Consider the following 21,283-nt stretch of genomic DNA (forward strand, 5'->3'; position numbering starts at 1 on the left):
AGATTAACCCTTCACTGTTGGCGAAGAGAATACAGACGTCATTGTGCTTTTCTTACAGCTCCTTGCTGCCAGTTTTCTTTTGAAATCTCTCAAGATTAAAATATGGATGTTAGATAATAAAAAAAAAATGGAAGGGTAAAGATATAGAGTGGAACCCAAAAGGAGGCAAAAATTACCCTGTATCGTGTAATGCTTTGATGACATGGGAACCACTGACTGGTGCCAGCCTTTAGTAGCTAGTGTCCTGCCATGCTGGCTTCCCCACCACAGTCCTTGCCTGTAAAGTTTATAGACTAATGTTTAAGCCAGGATAGCTCTTCAGTCACTGCTTCCCAGCCAATGGGCCACATTCCACGTTTGAAAGGATTCCCATTGTTTTGCAAAGCAGACCATTGGACTCTTTTCCTTGCCCATCTGACTAGAAGCTAAAGGGGATGGACTTCGAGGATTTTCAGGATTTTCAGGAAATAGTAAGTGGTGATGCAATGGAGTCAGAAAATAACAGTGAATTAATTAGAGACCATTCTTACTGACCAGTGCCGGAAATCCGGGAGTTTCTTAATGAATACAGTTCACCGTGGGGAGAGTCCATGTCTTGCATTTGCAGGATCTGGCTTTGTCGGGTGTCAGGGTTTTGAATATGTAGCAGTGCATAGAATAACATTGTGTCTGAATTTCATCTTACTGTATCTACAGCTGTTGACAATCTTTATGTATGGGGGGAGGATGACACCAGCAGTGCTCAGGGGACCATGCAGTAACTGAAGCCCCTGCTTGTAAAGCATGCCCTCCAACCCATCGAATCATCTCTCCAGCCCTATCCACAATCACGAAAACTGAAATTGATATAACCTTGAGCATTTTCTTTTCACCCATTGAAAAATAAAGCCAAGCAAATCTCCACAAGACATTCCTAACTATGCCTGATTAGAAGGCACAGAACACAGATGTTCTATGCTTTTGTTTGGTTATGATTATAATCAAGATTATTTTGGTTTGAGTGCCCTGCCCTGTGCTCCTCAGGACTCTGTGCTCAGGAGTGGCCCCTGATGGTGCTCTGGGGACCCTGTGTAGTTCTGGGGATTCAAAAGGGGTCAGCTGCATGCAAGGCAGGTTCCTGAACAACTCTGCCTTTGCTCTAGCCCTGTTCTTGGCTTTTCCAATTTCTGCAGATCAGCTCATTTTTGTGGTAGTTGGAGTTTCTTTTGAATATATTTTGTAGTTTTCGGTTGTTAATTATTTTCTGAGCCATACGTAGAATATCTGAATGTATCTGTCCTTCGTTTGCATCTGGACATATATGCATATCTACTTGAGAAGTGAACATTTTAGATCTGGCTCTCTTCAGGCATGAAAGATTTCCTTCTAAAAGCAGGGCAGATCTTGAAATAAGTGTTGTGACACCAGGGATTCTTTTGTACAAAGCTGTCTCTTGAAATGACTTTGGTTTGTCTGATGCTTCTGACAGGTTTTCCTTTAAAAAGCTATAAAGTGATAGAGGGACATATTGATTTCTTTTAAGGACTGTGGTGCTGAGACATTTCCCTCCCCTATGTGTATTTGTGAACACCAGAAGTCTACGAGTTTTCTTTTGCTAATAACTAAAGAAAGGATCTATATTTTCTAAAGAGCAGTATTCCATTTACAGAGTGCTCGTAGCCCACATAGTGAGTCAGGCCGCGCACAGAGATACCCTACGCATCTCCATCAAACGTATCATGCCATAATACTTTCTCTGCCTTGACTGGAGTCAGATCATTTATTTCATGTTGCATTAAACAAACAAACAAACGAATAAACAAAAAACCTGACACAGTCTTCTAGAGTAGGTTTCATGACCCAGCCATGTGAACCGTGGTTGTTTGGAGAGTTTTGAGATTTTGCAGACTGCTTTTCAGATGGAAGTCTCAGGGAGAAGTCTCAGATTCTCCCGCACGTTCAACCAGGCGAAGTCTAGGAAAGAAGCTGAAGAAAGTGCGGCTTTGATTCTGATTGTGTTGAGTGTTCCCAGTGAGTGATGCCGCTGTCTTTTTCTCTGCAGCTGGACCACATATTGTCCCCACCACCCATGCCGTGTCGAAAATGCAGCAACCCAGATGTGGCTCCGAAGTCGCTCAAGTTTAAAAGACAGCTGAGTGAGGATGGACGCCAGCTTCGGCGGGGGAGCCTGGGAGGAGCTCTGACCGGTGAGTCTCCGTGGCTTCGTGGAGAAGGGACTGGGTTCCCTAGTAGGGGTCTCAACAGTCTGGGACAGTTAACCTGTTCCAGAATGAACCTGTCCCTCAGTAGACCATCTTGAGAAATCCAGTCCAATTCAGAGAGCAGTAAAGATTAGGATTTGATAGTAAACTTGACTGAATTTTAATTTGATTACTATAAGATTACTATATTTGATTACTATAATTTGATTACATGCACCCATTGTAAAAGTGTGCATGTGGATAGGTTTTTGGCAAGTGTACATGCTAGTGCCAACTAGCTCCACAATCAAGAGAGAAAATGTTCCCAATACTTCTTTGTCCCTATTCCTGTGTCACTGTCCCCACCCCAACCTGCATTTTTGACCCCAGGAAATAGAATTGCATTTATCATTCCTATACTTTAGATTATTTCTTTAATTGAGTATCATTGGAATCCATATTGTATGTGCTCTTTTGTGGTTTCTTGGGCTCATTTGAATATTTTAAGATTCATCCTCCCCTTTGTGTATGCCAATAGTATATGATGAACTTTATGAAGAAATGGTTCAACTGCTTCCCCAAAAGTGTTTTCATTTTGTATTCCTGTCAGCAACAGATGAGGAATCTAGTTACTCCACTTCCTTGCCAGCCTGACATATTCCCAGTGTTTTTAGTTCTAGTCATTTCAATAGGAAGATAGTCATATCTCATTGTGACTTTAATTTGTGTTTTCTTAATGACTCAGTGATGTCTGACATCTTTTCATGTGCTTACTGGATGTCCACATGCCTTTTGTGAAGTTACACTTCTTCTATCCATTTTTTTCTTTCACATGTTTTTAAATCACATTAAAGTTAACTTTAAAAATCAGATTAAGAAAATCCCACAGATCATTTTCATTGAGTGAAGTAGCCAATTTAACTTGAACCTGGTTTTTCGAAGAATGAGATATGATTTATTAAACTTGATTTAACTCACCAAATTTTAGTTTTATGTTTTAGTCTATGATTTGATACTTAAATATAATTTTTAAAGAAATTTTGTTTTGACTTTAGTAGAAATATTGTTATCGAGGAAGTTGAGGCAGTTATCCAAAATATCCCCAAGAACAAAAGTCTGAGCCAGTTGGGATCACAGGGAGTTTTTCCAGACCTTTAAAGAGGACTTTCAACCAACTCACCTCAAGTTCTTACTGAAAGGGAAGAAGTAAGAATCGTCATAACTTTTGTGAAGGTCTACCTCTTCTACCCATTTCTTTCTGTGAGCCCAACATTTCTTTGACACCAAAATGATTCGGATATTGCTATAAGACAAAATTTCAGACCAGCATCTCTATTGAACATAACTTCAGAGTTCTTCAATAAAATCCTAGTGGACTGAGCACATTACATTCAGTGAATCATATACATGATCAAGTGGGATTTATCCTAGAGATGTAAGGATGGAAGCAGTATGAAGTCTCTGCACCACCTTCTAATTCCTTAATACTGAAATTCCATGGGATCAGAGCATGGGAATGTAACATAGAAGCCAACTAAACCCAACAAACAAAAAGAAAATACAGAAGACTCAACTAGCAACAGACAGCTTATTAAATTCTTAGAGAAGGACTAAACCACACCGTGTGATGAGATAGAACAATTATCACATTAAAATAAAATTGATTTTTTAAAAGTTGTTGATTTTTAGTATTGGAGCTTTGTTATCTAATTTCAACTCTAGAATTGTATTAACAGTTGTGGCTTTTGTCTACATTAAAAATAAATTGATTAATTAATTAAAAAACACTTTGGATAAACCACTAAATAAATAAATAAAATACATCTAGGAAAACATAGGCAGAACTCTCCTTGATCTTGACCGCAGAAGAGGCTTCGATTACACCAACCTCATCGGCAAAGAAAACTAAAGCAGAAGTAAATAAATGGGGCCATATCAGGCAAAAATACTCTGCACTGCAAAAGAAATGAGACCTAAAACAAAAAGATACTCCACTAACTCAGAAAATATATTTGCGAATCACACATCACAGGGCTAATATCCAAGGTATATAAAGAACTCTCAGAGCTCAACAAAACGGGTAAGAAGAGGAACAGAGAAATCCTCAGTGATGACATACAGATGCCCAATAGGGATATGAAAAGTGTTCAGTATTACTGATTATCCGGGAAGTGTAAATAAAAGAACAATGAAGTATATCTTCATACCAGTGAGAGTTATCTATATCAAACGTCTGCAAGTAGTAAGTGGTGGTGGGGATGTGGTGGAAAGGATGTCGTATTCACTGCTCATTGGACTCTGTTCTAATTCTTGCCTCTTTGAAAATCAATTTGGAGACTTTTCAGAAAAATTAAGAATAACATTTCCATGTAACTCTGCAGTATCTCAAGATACTCAGGGACATCTACCCCAGGGACACAAACATTTTAACCTGAAGGACATATATACATCTATGTTCATCACTGCTTTATTAACAGTAGACAAGATCTGAAAACAACCCAAGCATTCAGCAACAGATGAATAAGTAAAAAAATTATATACATATACAATGAAATATTGCTCATCTATGATAAGATGAAGTCTTACAGTTTGCTGCAACTTGATGGAATTAGAGGAAATAATGCTGAGAGGTGAGTCAGAAAGAAAAAGACAAACACTAGATGATCTCACCGGATGTGGAGTAGAGAGAAGCAAAGCAAGGGATCCCCAATAGAATCAAGACTGAGTCACAGTCAATGTTGTGACCTGAGGATGCTGAAGGGAGTGGGGAAAGGGACCTGGGATAATAGTGGAGGAGTCCAGACACCCTGATGAAGGGTCTGATTTAGCAGCACTGCCAGTATAACACAGTAATACTGTTGTGAAAAAGAAACAAAAATTTAAAATTAAAAAAAATAAATCGAGACAAAGCCTTGTCATTCCTCATCACCTGTAATCACAGGAGATTGAAATCTTAGAATCACAATAGACTTTTCAAAACCTCCGTTTCTCTTAATTTTTTGGTTGCACAATTAATAACTATCTCCTTCTACACAGATTGTAATGATAATAATAATAAAAGAAAAGAAATTTTGTTTCTAGAACACTGAAGCAAAGTTTTCTGTATACATGTCTCTTTTGCCTATTACTAAATCATCTAGAAAATTCTTTTTTCACACTTGTTGGGAGAACTTTGGATTTTTACTTCTGGGAGATGAACTGTCTAGAACAGGAATTCTTTTCACGTAAACAGCAGGGTTTGGATTATTTCATTAAGCCCACACCAATAAGTCCTGTGACACTGAACTCAGGTCATGGGGAAGAATTCTTCAAAACTAGGGCCTGAAAGTTAGTACAGAGGTAAGGTGCTTGCTTGCATGCAGCGACTGGGATTTGACCCGGACAGTGCATATGATCCTGAGCGCAGAACCAGCACTGCTGGGTGTGGCCCCAAAACAACAAAAGCAAAAGAAAGAATTCCTAAGTTTAAAACAATAGTAATACTTAGGTTTTTACTGGGCTGGAGCGATAGCACAGCGGTAGAACGTTCGCCTTTCCACATGGCCGACCCTTGTTCGATTCCTCCATCCCTCTCGGAGAGCCCAGCAAGCTACCAAGAGTATCACGCCTGCACAGCAGAGCCTGGCAAGCTACCTGTGGCGTATTGGATATGTCAAAAGCAGTAACAATAAGTCTCACAATGAGAGACATTACTGGTGCCCGCTCGAACAAATTGATGAGCAATGGGATCAGTGACAGTGACAGATTTTTACTAATGTTCTTCCATTGCACGTTTGCTTTATTTTTATAGTTTTTAAGTGAAAGATCCTGAAATTTAATTAGTTTTACCCTTATTTATAGGTATAGAAATTAAATCTCAAAAGTTATAAGAATTAACCCCTTTGAGGGGAGAAGGCAGATGCAATAGAGAAGGGATCACTCAGAAAATGATGGCTGGAGGAACCAGTTGGGATGGAAGATGCATGCTGAAAGTAGATAATTGACCAAACATGATGACCTCTCAGTGTCTGTGTTGCAAAATGCCCAAAAGTAGAGCGAGAATATGGGGAATATTGTCTGCCATAGAGGCAGGGGGAGGTTGGGTAAGGGGGGCTATACCCGGGATATCGGTGGTGGAAAATGTGCACTGGTGGAGGGATGGGTTTTGAGATTGTAACCCAAACATGAAAGCTTGTAACTATCTCACAGTGATTCAATAAAATTTTAAAAAAAAAGACTTAATGCTTTGTTAATTTTATTAAAAAAATCTACTCTGTTTAAACATTTTTTTCACTAATAAAAGGAAACTTCCTGTGATTTTTGTTAAAGTGATAGTACAGAAGCTAGGGCATTTTCCTTGCACGAGGACAATCCGGGTTCGATTCTTCCACCCCTCTCAGAGAGCCTGGCAAGCTACTGAGAGTATCCCGCCCCTATGGCAGAGCCTTGCAAGCTACCCGTGGTGTATTCGATATGCCAGAAAACAGTAACAACAAGTCTCACAATGGAGATGTTACTGGTGCCCGCTCGAGCAAATCGATGAACAACAGGATGACAGTGCTACAGTGCTACTTATAAAATTTATGTTGATATATAATTATTAAGATAATTAAATCTTTAGTCAGACAAATTTCAAAATGTTTAGTAGAACTTAGGAGACTATAAAATCTCCAGAACTACATTTTGAGAAAAAGGTAGCTTGAAGTTTTATTGAACTATAATGAAATTGTTCTTATCTTTTTCAATTTTTGCAATGCCAGGAATCAAACCCATAGTCTCACAAATGCAAGACAAGACTTCTACTAATGATAGACATCCTGACCTAAAAAAAATATTCATAGTCGTCCCTTAGATAACTTAGCTGAGGATTTAATGAAATATTACCTACAAAGTATTTATCTTAGTAATCAGTGACTATTAGTGCTACATATATAATTTGAATTTAATATATTTTTAATTAATGGACAGTTTTTACCTATAAATACATAGTTGGAAATTCTTTTTGAATGATTATTTCTTTCTGTGTCAGGCACCATGCTAATATCCTATGTTGGAGGAGAGAGCATCATCTCTATTTTTAAGAGACTTTATTTCTACTACTTGTAGGCAATTATAAATAGTTATGTTACTGTCTTAGGATGTCTACATTTTAGGATTTATATATGTATATATGTGTGTACATGTGCATACACACAAAGTACCTCTGTTTTTAATATTCATGCGACTGGCTTTGCCCTTAGAAGTCTGTGTTTGTAATGTTTTATAACCTAGAGATTAACCACTTGCCATGGTTTCACTTTGTTTCAATCCAAGTATCATTTCTCTTTGGCCGTTTTCTATTGCTTATTTATTTATTTATTTATTTTTAATGGAGACTTGTGAGTTTTGTGTGTAGTTTGAAAATGTTGCCACATGGTTATCCTTGATCTATTTTGCAAAGTCTTAGCACTTTGAGAGAAAGAGCTTATCTTTTCATTTTCCTTTTTCAAGTTATAATCACAGCTAACCTGAAGAGCTTTTTTTAAAGTGGTAAGACTGTTTTAAGGAAATTATATTTGTCGACTTCTTTAATCTTTGTGATATCTCTACGTATTTTAAAGGAGGCACTCTTAGGAGATGAAAACAGATATTTGAATAAATGGCATGAATAACAGTGCTTTTGAAGAACACAGCCATGATTTGAACCCAGGCATTGTTGCTCCAGAGTCTGTGTTCATAACCACCAAACTATTCCTAACATAGAAAGTATCCAGTAGGCACCCAGTAAATTTCAGCAGGCTTAATTGGAATGAATCCTAGGTGGGAAATATCTTTGCTTAGACAAAATCTGAGACTACATCAATCTCTCAGGCTCCTGATTCTTAAATTGTAAATGCAAATGAAACCTGGGCAGTTTATCTGTATCCAAAAACATAAAAATATATGCATTTATTAATTCTGTCATTCTTTTTCTAAGATTGCATCATCAGGAAATAGAGGTAAATGAACACTGGGGATTAATTTAGTTTTAGTGAGAACAGCTCTATTTATAATGATCAAAACTGCATATCATCTAGATAGCTGGGAAAAGAAAATTGACCCAGCAACTTCCGCAAACATAAAAGGGGAAACAACTGTAGACATTGGCATGTGGTAAAAGAATGTGCTTAAATAGTGAGGCTCAGTGTATTTGCATGTGAAATCCACTGCTGAATGGTCCTACAGTGCTTCTTGCATCCCAGGACTTACTATAATTGTAATTAAATACTAATGTGTTTTGTGGAGAGGAGAAAAAAAAAAACATTCTTGTCTGCTAAAGAGTTTTCCCAAACTGAGGCCACAGTAGACTCCTTTCATAGATAGGCATCTAAACAGTATTGTGAGTTTATTCCACACCCTGAAATTCAATCTTTGGGACAGTGTTTTGCCCTCTGGTGTTTCCCATTTTATGGCATTTGGCAGTGTATCAGATGGCGCCGGTAAGCTGTATAACCGAAAAATGTCAGTGTCAGTGTCAATAAGAATTTTTTTTTTAAAGACTTAATGTCTATTATTTTTATTTATTTATTTTTTGTTTGTTTATTTACTTTTTGCTTTTTGGGTTACACCCGGTGATTCTCAGGGGTTACTTTTGGTTCTGCTCTCAGGAATTAACTCCTGGCGGTGCTCAGGGAACCATATGGGATGCGGGAAATTGAACCCTGGTTGGCTGCGTGCAAGGCAAACATCCTACCTGCTGTGCTATTGCTTCAGCCCCTCAGTAAGGATTTCTTACCATCAGGTTGACCTGACATGGCTGCAGGTCACCAGCGGTTTGGAGAATTTCAAGAGCCTCTGCTGGGATTGTTTTTAGGATGCAGTTCCGGCTCAGATCTGTTTCACGTGCTGACCTCCCTCCTTGGACCAGGATCTACTGAAAACATTATGTTCTCTAGGTGAAAAGTTGGCACATAAGTGCTTTATTTACTTGTGTGTTCATCCTGTGCTAATATTCAAAGCAGGTCATAGGGTCAAGCTTAATCTCAGGGTGGGAATCCCCTGGCATCCCCTAGACACTTGCCAAGGATGGCGGTAGGTTATGGCATGGTTTGCTGCTGGAGGGGAGTGAGGGACTGGGACTGGTCGTTCATCTGTCATAGACCGATGGTCTTGTTTTAAGAACAACCCTTTACAACGAGAAATTTACCAGTTATAAAAATGGTATGCATTCAATGTGGACAATGGAGGAAATTCAGAGCACTTTAAAGAAGCCAAAAGTCCATAATTCCACTAAGCATAGACCCCTATGATTGAAAATTTGACATTTCTTTCCTTAACCAAAAAAGCTTTTGATCACCAAGGATATTAGATAAAATAAAACGGGGGACCAGTTCTATGTTTTACAGGACTAGCATTCAGGCAGCGGATCAAGAGTTTACTGTCACTGATTCCTGGCTTCCCCCCCCACCTCCGTTTTTTTTTTCTTCCTGTGGTGTGGTGGTGGTGTTGTGTGTGTGTGTGTGTGTGACTGATGGCTTTTTCTCTTCATGACCCACTGCTTGCTAAATAGACACCCAGAAGCATCATGTAAACATTGACTGAGCTCTGCAGCCCCCTGATGGGGAAGCAGAGGAGCCAGGAGCCGGGCTTGGCTATGTAGTAGTGCTGGACAGTGCTGGCATGGAAGCTGCAGAAACGTGGAACCTGGGGATCTGAAGTGGAGGCTTCTTGATATGCAGATGAGCGCCCTAGACCGGGCCTTGGTGGGTGGGTCTGTGGAGTCCTCACAGAATAGGAAAGGCTTCTTTACCTTGAGAAACTGCTGCTCTTTTCAAATCCTGTGTGGATTGTTGACATGTAAAAGAAAGAGGAATCTGTATATGTTTGTGACTTGCCTATCATAAGATATCCACCCTGGAGATATTATGAACTGGAACTTCTACTCTTAAAATTGCGATGTTCTCTTTCTGAAAACTTGAAGTTTATCTTTCTGTGACTATGGAAATCTGTTGGAAGTCAGTCCTTATCTTTTTTTTTTAAAGTCATGTCACATTAAATTTTATTTCAGGTTGTAAAGGAAAATCCCACATGACCTTAGAACATATTTGATCCTTGGAAATGAACCTGGAGGACCTTTATCTTAGTGCTGTGTGGCGCTTAGCTGACACCCCATCCTAAAGGTGTTCTTAGCTTGGTAGACAAACCTGTATGACTATGTGGAGTTGGGGGAAGCTGGATGTGGGGGTATACTAGGCAGTGCTCAGGGAGTACTCTGGCTCTGTGCTCTAGGGTCACTCTTAGCTACACTTAAGGAACTACATGAGGTGCCAGAGGTGGAACTGGGATTGGCTGCTTGCTCTGCAAGTGTCTGACTCTCTGAACTCTCTCCAGTCCCAAGTCTGTATGAATTCCTGTCAAAGCATATGTGTGTGTGTGTGTGTGTGTGTGTGTATTATTGGTGCCTGCTCCACTGCTCCAGCAGATTGATAAGCAATGGGATGACAGTGACAGTGATATATATATATATAATGATAGTTTATATATATATGTATATATATATATATATATATATATATATATATAAACTCCAGCAAGTTGCAGGTAACCTTGAATCTAGTGAATAGAACCTATATGAGATTTTGTTTTCTAATACCTTCAGAAGAAAGTAGATATGGGGCTGGAGCGATAGTACAATGGGTAGGGCATTTGCCTTGCACGTGGCTGACCCGGGTTCGAGTCCCAGCATCCCATATGGTCCCCCGAGCACTGCCAGGAGTGATTCCTGAGTGCAAAGCCAGAGGTAACTTCTGAGCATCACCGGGTGTGACCCCCCCTCAAAAAAAAAAGCCAAAAAAAAAAGAAAGTAGATGTAAAAATGTGTTGAGATAATGCTGCATTCTTTAACAAGCAAAGCAAAAAAGTCAATGGCTTAAAACAGTGGTGGATTTTTTTCTTGCTCATGCAGATGATGTAGATCAACAGACAGCTCTCTTCTTCCCAGTCAAGGACGCTCCCGTCTTTAGTCCGCTTTTGTCCTTTTTATGGTCTCAGGGTACTCTACTTCCAGCTGGTGGAAGTGGAAAAGAAACAGGTTCTTCAAAGTTCTTACCTGCAGGAGACATATTTCCATTTTCATTCTTTTGGCAAGACTCTGCCTTGCCAAATGCAGTTTGGATACATCCGAATGAAAAGCTGGTGCTACAGTTATGGAACCCTTAGAAGAGTGGCCCCTGATAAGCATTTGATTGACTCCAGCTACACAGAAAACAGGGGCAGCCTGGCATTTGCCATGTCAGAGTGAAACTGGCCCACAAGAAGGAAAAGAATGAACTCAGCATTAAAACCAGCCAACTCCTCTGGACATGGACCGGTGAGAGTGTGAAGAATTTCCCATCTCCCTTATCTTGTCCCTCTTCTCTGGGAAGCCCATACAAGGAAGACAGCACGTAGGCAGAGCTCTTTATCAAAAACCCGTCTTTAGATTTACAGAGCAGATACATGGGAAGGGTGTCAGAGAACCAGGCCACAGTAGAGTTTATCAGTCACCCTGGCGCCTACCAGTCTGTAACATGCCTTGTCTAAAAATACACTTCCCAGGTCTTTTCCTACAAAAGCTGCTGCATGAGGCAGTGACGACCTTAGGTGGGTCTCTAGGACGAGGCCCCCATCTTTGGCCCTGCAGGCTTATTTCTAAAAGTGCCTTCTCGACCCATCACCTTGTCCCCTGACTGGGGTGACCCCATCCAGTAGCAGTGAAACAGACCTTCAGTTACAGGGAAGACTCAGACATCAGTTTGAATGAAGAAGCAGGGGTTGTCATTTTTAGAGTGTGGGAAATGACTGTGAGAGATGTTAAACCATGTGTCAGGTAGGAGTGTAGGATAACATTGGTTTGTCCTTTCAGTCTTGCCACAGGGAGCTTAGGTTTATTGGGTTGCTCCCATCATAGTGCTCCCATTCCTCTGTTATTTGTAACCTCTTTCTTTGTGCTCTGTTGACTTGTAAATATTGTTTTTCTCTACTCCTTAAGTCCTTTGCATAGTTAAGTCAGAGCAATGTCCTTTTTGTATGGGCACAAGAAGACAGTTAATGCTATACTTTGGTAACTTGGGAGTTAATTGATTCCAGATATTATTACCTCCAGGGCATCTGTTCACTTGACCCAAGCCTCAGTTGCCCTTACTTCCTAACACCTCAAAAGCAGCGTCCTGATGAGGGACTGGATGGGCCCAGGGCAAGCTGTGAGCTACCCTGGCATCGAAATGGGCCTGGCCAAAGTGCCATAATGCTTAACTGTAACTTAAGAGCACGGTCATGGACAAATTCTGTCATGATCCAAAAAGTATAACTAGATTCAGACTCTGCTAGGGTAGCACTGTAGCACTGTCCTCCCTTTGTTCATCGATTTGCTCGAGTGGGCACCAGTAATGTCTCCATTGTGAGACTTGTTACTGTTTTTGACATATCAAATACGCCACCAGTAGTTTGCCAGGCTCTGTCGTGCGGGCGGGATACTCTTGTTACCTTGTTGGGCTCTCCGAGAGGAACAGTGGAATCGAACCCGGGGTTGGCTGTGTGCAAGGAAAACACCCTACCTGCTGTACTGTCGGTCCAGTACCTCGAAAGATCAGCCCCTGCCTAAGCACTGTAGTGTGAGTCTGTGGCGAGTTGTCTCCAGAAGAGCCACCTACAAGCTCAATGTATCTCTTACTGTGTCCATACAAAGTAACTAATATAAAGAAGTAGAATTAAGATGTTAATTAAGATGTTAACTGAGTTATTGGACTAAGGAGAAGGGGATTACCCCTAGCTGGGATTTCCATCCTTGAGCCTAATTGGCGATCAGATCAGGAAGGGCTTTCTTATATTGATTTTGCTGCTGGACGGGGTGTGGTGACTATGACCAACACAGGTAGTTGGGGAGAGATGAGAGAGAGAGAGCAGGGCAGCAAGATGGAGCACAGAGAGACCAGCAAGGGGACAGAGGGAGAAGAATGTAGGGGAAGAATTCAGGAGCAGGTGCGCGAGGAGATGAGAGATGCAGCTGCGAGAGGGAGCGCGGAGAGATGAGTGGGAGAGACAGGAAGAGACGGGAATGAGGGGCTCAGTGAGACTGGAACAGGCACGTGGGGAGACAGGAATAAATGGCGACTGATCATCAACCAGCTTGGCCCTCATTTCCTCTTTCAACCACCCACCCATGGTCTGGGCCACCTCGGGTAGGGGAGCGGCCTGAGTCCACCGAACGCAGGCATCGAGCAGGAGAGCCGCTGGGGCTTCCCCTAGCTGCTTGGAGATTACACATAGGAGTATGTAATCACAGAGGTGGAGACAGTCGGGCTTCTTTTGTTATTTTGGTTTTCAGATTATACCCTAATGTACTCAGGGTTTACTCCTGGCTCTGTGCTCAGGCATCAAGCCAGACAGTGCTCAGGAGACCATATATGGTGCGAGGGATCCAGTCTGGGTGAAAGGCAAGCACCTTACCTCCTGCACAATTGTATGTTTAGAAACATGGGACTGGTTCTATGTGGCACAGTAAGATGAAGATGAGAAATTATCATGAGGTTCTACAATATAGTCACTGGTAACCTCCAGGAGAGGGGAGAGAGAGGAGTGCCGTGTGGAAGTTAGGGTGGAGGGAATAAAAAAGCAAAAGGCAAGGTAAAGAATTTTAGTAGCTACTAACTTAAAGTAGCTAGTGTGATCTTACAGATAACCACTGATAGACTAGATCAGCATTTCTTAACCTGGTACCCTGTGGGCATCCTACAGGTGAAAAACACATAGTTCATGTTACAACACTACGAGACCTACTGGCAGGACAGGGACAGGGACATAGGAAGGAAATAAGGTCAGACGGGGAACATACGGGGGCATGAGAAACACTGGTGTAGATAACTCCTCCAAGAAGTAAAAGGGGCAAGGGTATCGAGTGTGAACCTGAAGGGTCTGGTGATGACTAACGGAGCCATCGGAGTTGGGGAGCTTTTCTAGCAGGGTGTCAGATGTGGAGGACAGCTTGTAAGAGACTGATTCAAGTCGAAGAAGAGAGGTACTTCCGAGCATCCAGATAAGTCTCTCGAGCGCTGTGAAAGATGAGCCTTTCTTGTAGAAGGTATTGCATGCTCCTGTGTATCCAGGGCTCATGGGTGCCAAGGCAGGCAGTTCAGGTCATCTGTGCTATGGGGTTTTATTGGCTGCTTCCTAATAAAAGGAACATGTTACTGATAACACACAGTCTGGGTGACTCTCCATAGAATGACGCTTGCTGAAAAATATCCCAAGAGATTTCATGTGGCAAAATCCTATTTATATATAATTTTCTTAAAATGAAAAAGTTATAGAAGTGCAGACCTGATGAGTGATTGCCAGGACTTTGAAAGGGAATTGGATGTGATTCTCAGTGGAGAGGAGGAGGGATTGTGTGATGATGCAGCTGTTCTGTGACTGGAATATATCGGGGTCAATATCCTGGTTGTGACAATGTGCTATTGTCTTATAGGATATTGCCATCAAGGCAAACTGGGTTAAGAATACTTGGGAATCTCGGTGGCTGGAGAGATAGCACAGCGGGTAGGGCGTTTGCCTTGCATGCGGCCGACCCGGGTTCAAATCCCAGCATCCCATTTGGTCCCCTGAGCACCGCCAGGGTTAATTCCTGAGTGCAGAGCCAGGAGTAACCCCTGTGCAGAGCCAGGTGTGACCCAAAAAGCAAAAAAAAAAAAAAAAAAAGAATACTTGGGAATCTCTATTTTTTAAAACGGCATGTGAATCAATAGTAATCTTAAAATAAGTTGTTCCTTTTTTTTTTTTGAAGATGTCTTCTTTTAACAGAGTTGCTTTTAATAAAACATAGGTAGTCTAATGGGTTTGGTGGTTTCCCTTTCTGCAGGATGACTCACGGAGAGGGAGTTGGAATTGGGAGCTGTCTGGGAATGGAATCTGGAATAGGAGACAAGGACGGGGAGCTAGGAAAGTAGGATTTCTTAGAAGCATTGGCAGCCCACTCAGGGACGGAGATCATGGGCTGAGAGTGAAGCCTGGTTTGAGGAAAAGATTAAGACACCAGGGAAATTTGTGTAGGGGTGTCTCAGTTCCACAGAACTCAGCAGCGCCTGGCTGAGGAGGACTCAGGAGAGATGGGGACGGGGCGCTGGAAGTTTGGCTCCATAGCAGAGCACTCGCCTGGCTTGTGGGGCTCTGGGATTGAACCTGGCACCACTAGACTAAGGAAGAAACGTGAATAATGGGGAGGGGAGAGCTGAGCAGTACAAGAATGAGGATGGTTTGATGTGCTGGGTGGATTTCACAGGGGCTAGAGCCCAATCACCAGAAGCTTGGGAGGAGGGCTGGAAGGTGGGACTCAGATACATGATGGGGCTGGGCCCTGAGCACTGGGTGAGCTACTTGCGTTAAGCAGCGCCTGCAGAATGACCGGAATGCTACTATTTTGGGTCTGGCAAAGGGTGGGGACTTTTAAAGGGCAAAGATCTTTAAAACTGTCATAAGTGGTGCTCTCAAATTATACTCTCTGTTTGTATTCTTGGCTCTTGGCCAGTGGGGACCGGGGGAGTCCAGAGTCACAAATAATTCACACTTAAGATTTTACTGGCTTTATAAGATCCAGCTTCAATTTTTTTTTTTTTTTTTACTGTTCCTCAGTACTTATAAAAATCTCAACACTAAAGTCATGTCATTAGGAGCAGGAATTCTTTTAAGTTGATTTAGTGTTCTGTTGTAGAACTTGTCAAGCTGTGTGGAGAACATTTCTACTTATTTTCACCAAGCAACGCGAGGCAACTTCATTAGCATCTTCTTCCTGTTGCGAGTGTGTGATGTTAAGTAGCCTTTAAATCCATTGGCTGCCTTCTCGGCTCCCTCGTCAGTTAATGTCTAGATACTTCGTTTGCCATCGAGGTGTCCTAATTAGGAGATGACTCTTTCAGAGTATTTTTGGGTTTGCAATTTCTCCTTGTCAGAGTAGGAAAAGCTCAGGAGACTTGGAGTTAATGGAGCAGGCAGCTGTTAGCCAGTTCCTTTGGCAGATGCTGCCTCCCAGTGGCTTTCTGTCAAGAGCCTTCTGCATAGCTCATCTCCCTTGCAGATGGCCCACCAATGAGTCATTGCTTCCTCTAACATGGCGATAGCATGGTGCCCACCCACCCCCCACGCCCCCTCCCCACCCCCGGCCACTGGTCTCCGGCGGCTTCACAAATGCCAGGTGGCCACCTTGTTCAGAGCCGGGCTGCAGAGCCTTCTTTGACACTCATCTCTCCTCAGGCGTTGGTCGCCAACTCAGGCTTACAGAGCAGCAGTGATGTTTGGATGGTGGGAGGCGTGAGGAAAGAGACTCATTGAGGAGGGCCTAAGTGTGTTTCTCTTAGAACCAGAGTGGATCAGAAGAGGCGCTGTTTGGCTTTTGGGTGAGCATCAGGGTGTGCCAGGAGCCGGGCTAGATCACATGGCTCCCTTGGAACAGTTCTGCCTCCGAGAGCGGTCAAAGGACTTCAACATTTTCCCTGGATGCTGACGGGGCGATACAGGTGATAGGAGGCCCAGTTTCTCTCAGGTTTCTTGTTTTTTTTTTTTTTTGTTTTGGGGGAAGGGTCACACTTGCTCCTGAGTCTGTGCCCCGGGGTCACTCTTGGCAGGCCCGGGGAACCATGTGGGTACCAGACAATCGAACCTGGGTCAGCCACTTGCAAGGCTTACTTGCTGCACTATCGCTCTGGCCCCTTCTCTTAAGTTTCTTGAAGGGAATCTATGGCGCTAAAGATAACTTGAGGTAGAGTTTCAGGATTCTTGCTGAGGAAAAGCAGTTGTCTGCTAGAGACACAGCTAAGCCATTGCCATGTGTAACATAAGGGTACTTCTGGGCTTTTTGTTGGCTGGATTTCGTGGGTACAGCAAAGCGGAACTGAAATTCATCAGAGCCCACCCAGAGAGTATGGAGCAGTGGTTGAAGTTTGGGCTTGCAATGCAGGTGTGCATGCCCATTGTATTTTTATAAGGCGGCTCTCATGTAGTCACAACAGAATAAATCAAAGGCATGTGAATATTAATATCCCCAAAGTACTACCTTTTCTCTTCTCTGTTGTCTCACTGTCCCTGCTCCATCTCTCTCTTTTCGGGTCCCTTTATCCAATCTCCTTCTCTTGCTCTCTCAATTATTTTGCTCTCTCGGTTATTTTTATGTGTTTTATTCTATAAATAATGGACTTTCGCTATTCCCGAGAGAAAAATGAATGTATTGAATACATGTATCAAAAATTCAAGTTGTTTGTTGTTCACATTCCCTTTAGACTAGAAAATTGATTTAGGGGTTTTGGTTTGTTGGTTTTTTTTTTTTAAAGCATTTTATCAAGGCATTGAATTTTATGAAGGGGCATAATCATATTCTTTTTTGTTTTTTTTTTCTCCCTTGCTTGTTTTGATTTTTGTTTTAGTACTTCCCTGAAAATCTGTTTCATTGTGATAAGATGGACTGAGGCGTGGGCACGGCTGGACACGGTTTTTCTCTTCATGCACGAATCCTTTCAGGTTCTGAAAAGCATGTGGAGTCCAAGCTAATCTTCCCTGTTCCTTGAATGTACTAGATGAAGTGATTTCACTTCCTGTAATTCTTCAGTATATATTAGGTAGCCACCAGAGTTTGAAGTTATATAGTTAGAGCATGGGGCATCAATTCAGAGCATTGAGAGTTGGCCTTAGCTATTAAACAAGCTCTCCCCACTTCCCTGGCCAGCACTCCCTGAGTTAGTGGCCGAGGGCTGACAAGGTTGGGCCTGCAGGTTGGGGGGCTGTCCTCCCCCCGCCCCCACACACACACTGTAACCCAGGCACACTCTTGCACGTGGGATACCTGCTGTTCGCAGTGATCTTTCTCACCACACACAGAATGCAGTGTGGCTGCTCCGGGGCACATGGAGGTGCTAGTAGACTGTGCTGGAAACTGTCTTTAGCCCCTAAGGAATCCTCAGGACAGCACACACAGAGTGGCTGGGTGGGCGGCAGTAGGGGTGGGGGGCGGATGGGATTGAGGGACACGCAGCAAGTGACTTAGGCAGGTGGAGCTTGTTTCCTGACAACCTCAAGCATGCCACCATTTCAAGGGGCACTGGGAGGGACAGGAAAGGGGCACTGAGGTCAGAATCTAAGTCAGCTTCTAAGTTAGCCTTGCATTCTGCCTGCCAGTCTCCTCCCGGCTGTACTTCAGGTCTCTTCCAGCTTCAGTAAAGAGCTTTAGCTACTACAATACAGAGACAGGTCTGAAGAGAGAATGGTTTTCCATCATTTCCCATCATTTTTTTCAAAGCACATCCTACTTATTCTCTCCCCAACAACCCCCCCCCCGCACTCTCCCCCACCTCTATCCTCATTTTTCCTTCCCCTCCTCTCTCCTTCTCTCCCTTCTCCTACCCTGGAGGGAGGGTGAGTCAGCGCTGGTGTCCTCTGTTCCTGTGACAGGGCCCAGCCTGGCCGTCCAGCTCTCCTCCAGAACTCATTGTCGGTGGCTAATCAGGGACCGGGCGTGTGGAAGTGTTGTTAGCCTCCTGGAAGGAAACTGAAAATGAAGTGGATGCTGTGTCAACTCCATGGGGAAGAGTGGGCCCAGAAATGCAAATGCCCCCAACTGGGAAGTTTAAAGATTTATAAAAATTAGTGTTTCTGATATATTAATGGCTCTAGCGGTGGTAGCCTGCATTTGTCATTGTCATGTTCCATTGTCATTCAAGTACTTAATCAACGCATATTGTCAGGAGTAAATTCATTTTCTGGTGTCTGCCTAGCCTGATAATTTCTCTGTTCTTTGACAAGCCCCGCTTGGCGCCTGCTTCACACCAGAGCTTGAAGGGAGAGCTGGGGTCTCCTCTGCTGGCTTTTAACTCCTTGCATGCTTGCTCTCTGGGGTGGGGATGGGAGGTGGTCTAGACTTTTGGAAAGAAAGAAGAACAGTATCTTTTTAAAAAATTGGTTTGGGGGCCACACCTGATGGTGCTCAGGGGTTACGGTTAGCTTTGCACTCAGGAATCATTTCTAGTGATGCTCAGGGGACCCTGTGGGATGTTGGGGATTAAACTGGGATTGTCAGTGTGCAAGGCAAGGGCCTTACATGCTGTACTATCTGGCTCTAGGACAGTGTCTCTTAAATTTGTTTCCTCCTTCTAGATCAGAGCACAGGTGTGATCATGACCACCATAAAAGGTGAACACTGCACCCAGTTGGGCTTGGAAGTGACTTTGCATAGTTTACAGTGGCCCCTGCTTCCAGATCTCCATGAAGGAGAGGCAGGTGTGAGTGTTTAGTGACACACTTGGACATCTGTTAGGTGTTTATATGTATATAAAATACTCAGCATGTTCCCCCGTGGCTTTTATTGAGTGTTCAGTAATGTAGGGGGTGCCTGTTTAAAGGACAATCGTAATTATGTATGTTTTGCCCTTTCATTAAAACCTTCAAAGTGAATTTCTTTGGCTTAGGCGAGGGAATTACAGTTGCATTGTTTGGATGAATTTGAATTTTTGCTTTTGTTAAGTTGTGAGAGCGGGGTAGTCCATTGTGTCTCTATTTTTGCCTAGGTTGCCAGGAATCTCAGTGGGAAAGCACTTTGTTTGGTTTGTGCTCCATTGTGCCAGCTTTTGACTGCAGTTGGTGTGTAAAGGAAGAGCATAAATGGGGAGGAAATAATACACGCACAAACCTTCGGCAATGAGACCTCTTCCAGTGTCGGTGTGGACCAGTGCCACAAAGCTCAGGATCTGCAGTCATACCCATTCTCTTCCAGACACACAGGTCACTTCTGTGTTCTTCCACAGTATGCTCTTCTGGTCCTTTCATGCCATGATCTCCAACACTTCCTGACTCTCCTGACCCAGAATCTTAGGCTGCTCTCCCAGGAGAGCTCACGTTTCATTTCTATTACTTGTGTTCTTGTGCCAACCATTTGTTAGTCTATAAATCCTTAGAGGACTCTTTCCTTGTATCCTAAAGACAGAGCCCCCCTGCTAAGTGCTCAGTACTCCATAAAGACACTGGCCAGATAGAATATGTGATGCCCAGTTGAATCATTTATGTCAGGTAAGAAAAAACAAACTAGGTCAATTTTAAGTCTGCTTATCTCTAACGTAATACTTGAGACATATGCATTCAAGTTTATCTTAATTCAAGCTTATTGAGGTTTCTCATTGAAATTGATATTGAAATGAGACAGAAGGAGAGGGACAGATAGAATGGGTGTATTCATTTGTGGGAAATAAAACAAAAATTGTATGAGACTAATATCCAAGGCCAGGAAGAAATGGGGGCCCTGAGAACTGGTCAAAGGTTGAAAGCTTGCCACAAGTGTGTGTTGGGTAAAGGGCAGTTAGGATAGAGAAGGGACAAGTATGATAATAATAGTTAGAAATGATCACTCAAGACAAGAACTGAGAGTTGAAAGCAGGTAAAGATATATACATGATAACCTTTCAGTATCTCTATTGCAAACAATAATGCCCAAAAGGAAAGAGAGAGACAGGGACAGAAAGAAACAGAGACAGAGAAGGAAGAAAAGTGCCTGACACAGAGACAGAATGGGGAGTGGGTTTGGGTGGGAAACTGGGGACATTGATGAGAGAAAATGTACACTGAACAAGGAACGGGTGTTGGGACATTACATGACTAACACCCAATAACTGTGTATCTCACTGCGATTAAATTAAAAAAATATTTTTTAATCTGGCAACACTGTCAGCAAATGCTGAGATTGTTCAGTACCGAGACATTGTTAGACTTGGTAGTTAGACGTTGTCCTAGTTACATGCCCAATGTGGAAGCCCAGGGGCTTGGAGCCTTATATACAGACATTCCTGTCATAGCCCTTTCTTGGACAAGCCTCCCCTATCTGCTTGCTCACTTGGAGATGGGGCTGTCATTGCAGTTATCCCCAAGCAGATATGTGATAGAGTCGTTGAAGGATCCAAGTCTGTTTGCAGATCCACCAGCAGGCTGGTCCTAGTCTCAGTACTTCCTATGAATTCAAAGAATATGCGACTAAGGTTATTTCATGGAATGGCCAAAATGATCAGAGTCTCAGTCTTGAGAGGGGACCACACTGGAGGGCGCTGGAAATAAACAAATTGCTCCCCTTCTCCCCCTCAACAGCCCAGCCCCGACTCCCCTGG

The 21,283-nt window shown here is 42.7% G+C and overlaps 1 protein-coding gene across 6 annotated transcripts in view; it reads left to right on the forward strand.

Moving 5' to 3' along the window:
* The window catches only part of MAST4 (microtubule associated serine/threonine kinase family member 4), a 668,112-nt gene that overhangs the window by 179,419 nt on the left and 467,410 nt on the right, over positions 1-21,283 (forward strand). For all 6 annotated transcript variants that reach the window (XM_055123954.1, XM_055123957.1, XM_055123955.1 and 3 more), the window contains exon 2: positions 2,042-2,186. In XM_055123954.1, coding sequence (XP_054979929.1) covers positions 2,042-2,186 — 145 coding nt within the window. The remainder of the gene's footprint in view (positions 1-2,041; positions 2,187-21,283) is intronic.

Source organism: Sorex araneus, chromosome 1, assembly GCF_027595985.1.
Source record: "Sorex araneus isolate mSorAra2 chromosome 1, mSorAra2.pri, whole genome shotgun sequence".
NCBI classification, from domain to species: domain Eukaryota; kingdom Metazoa; phylum Chordata; class Mammalia; order Eulipotyphla; family Soricidae; genus Sorex; species Sorex araneus.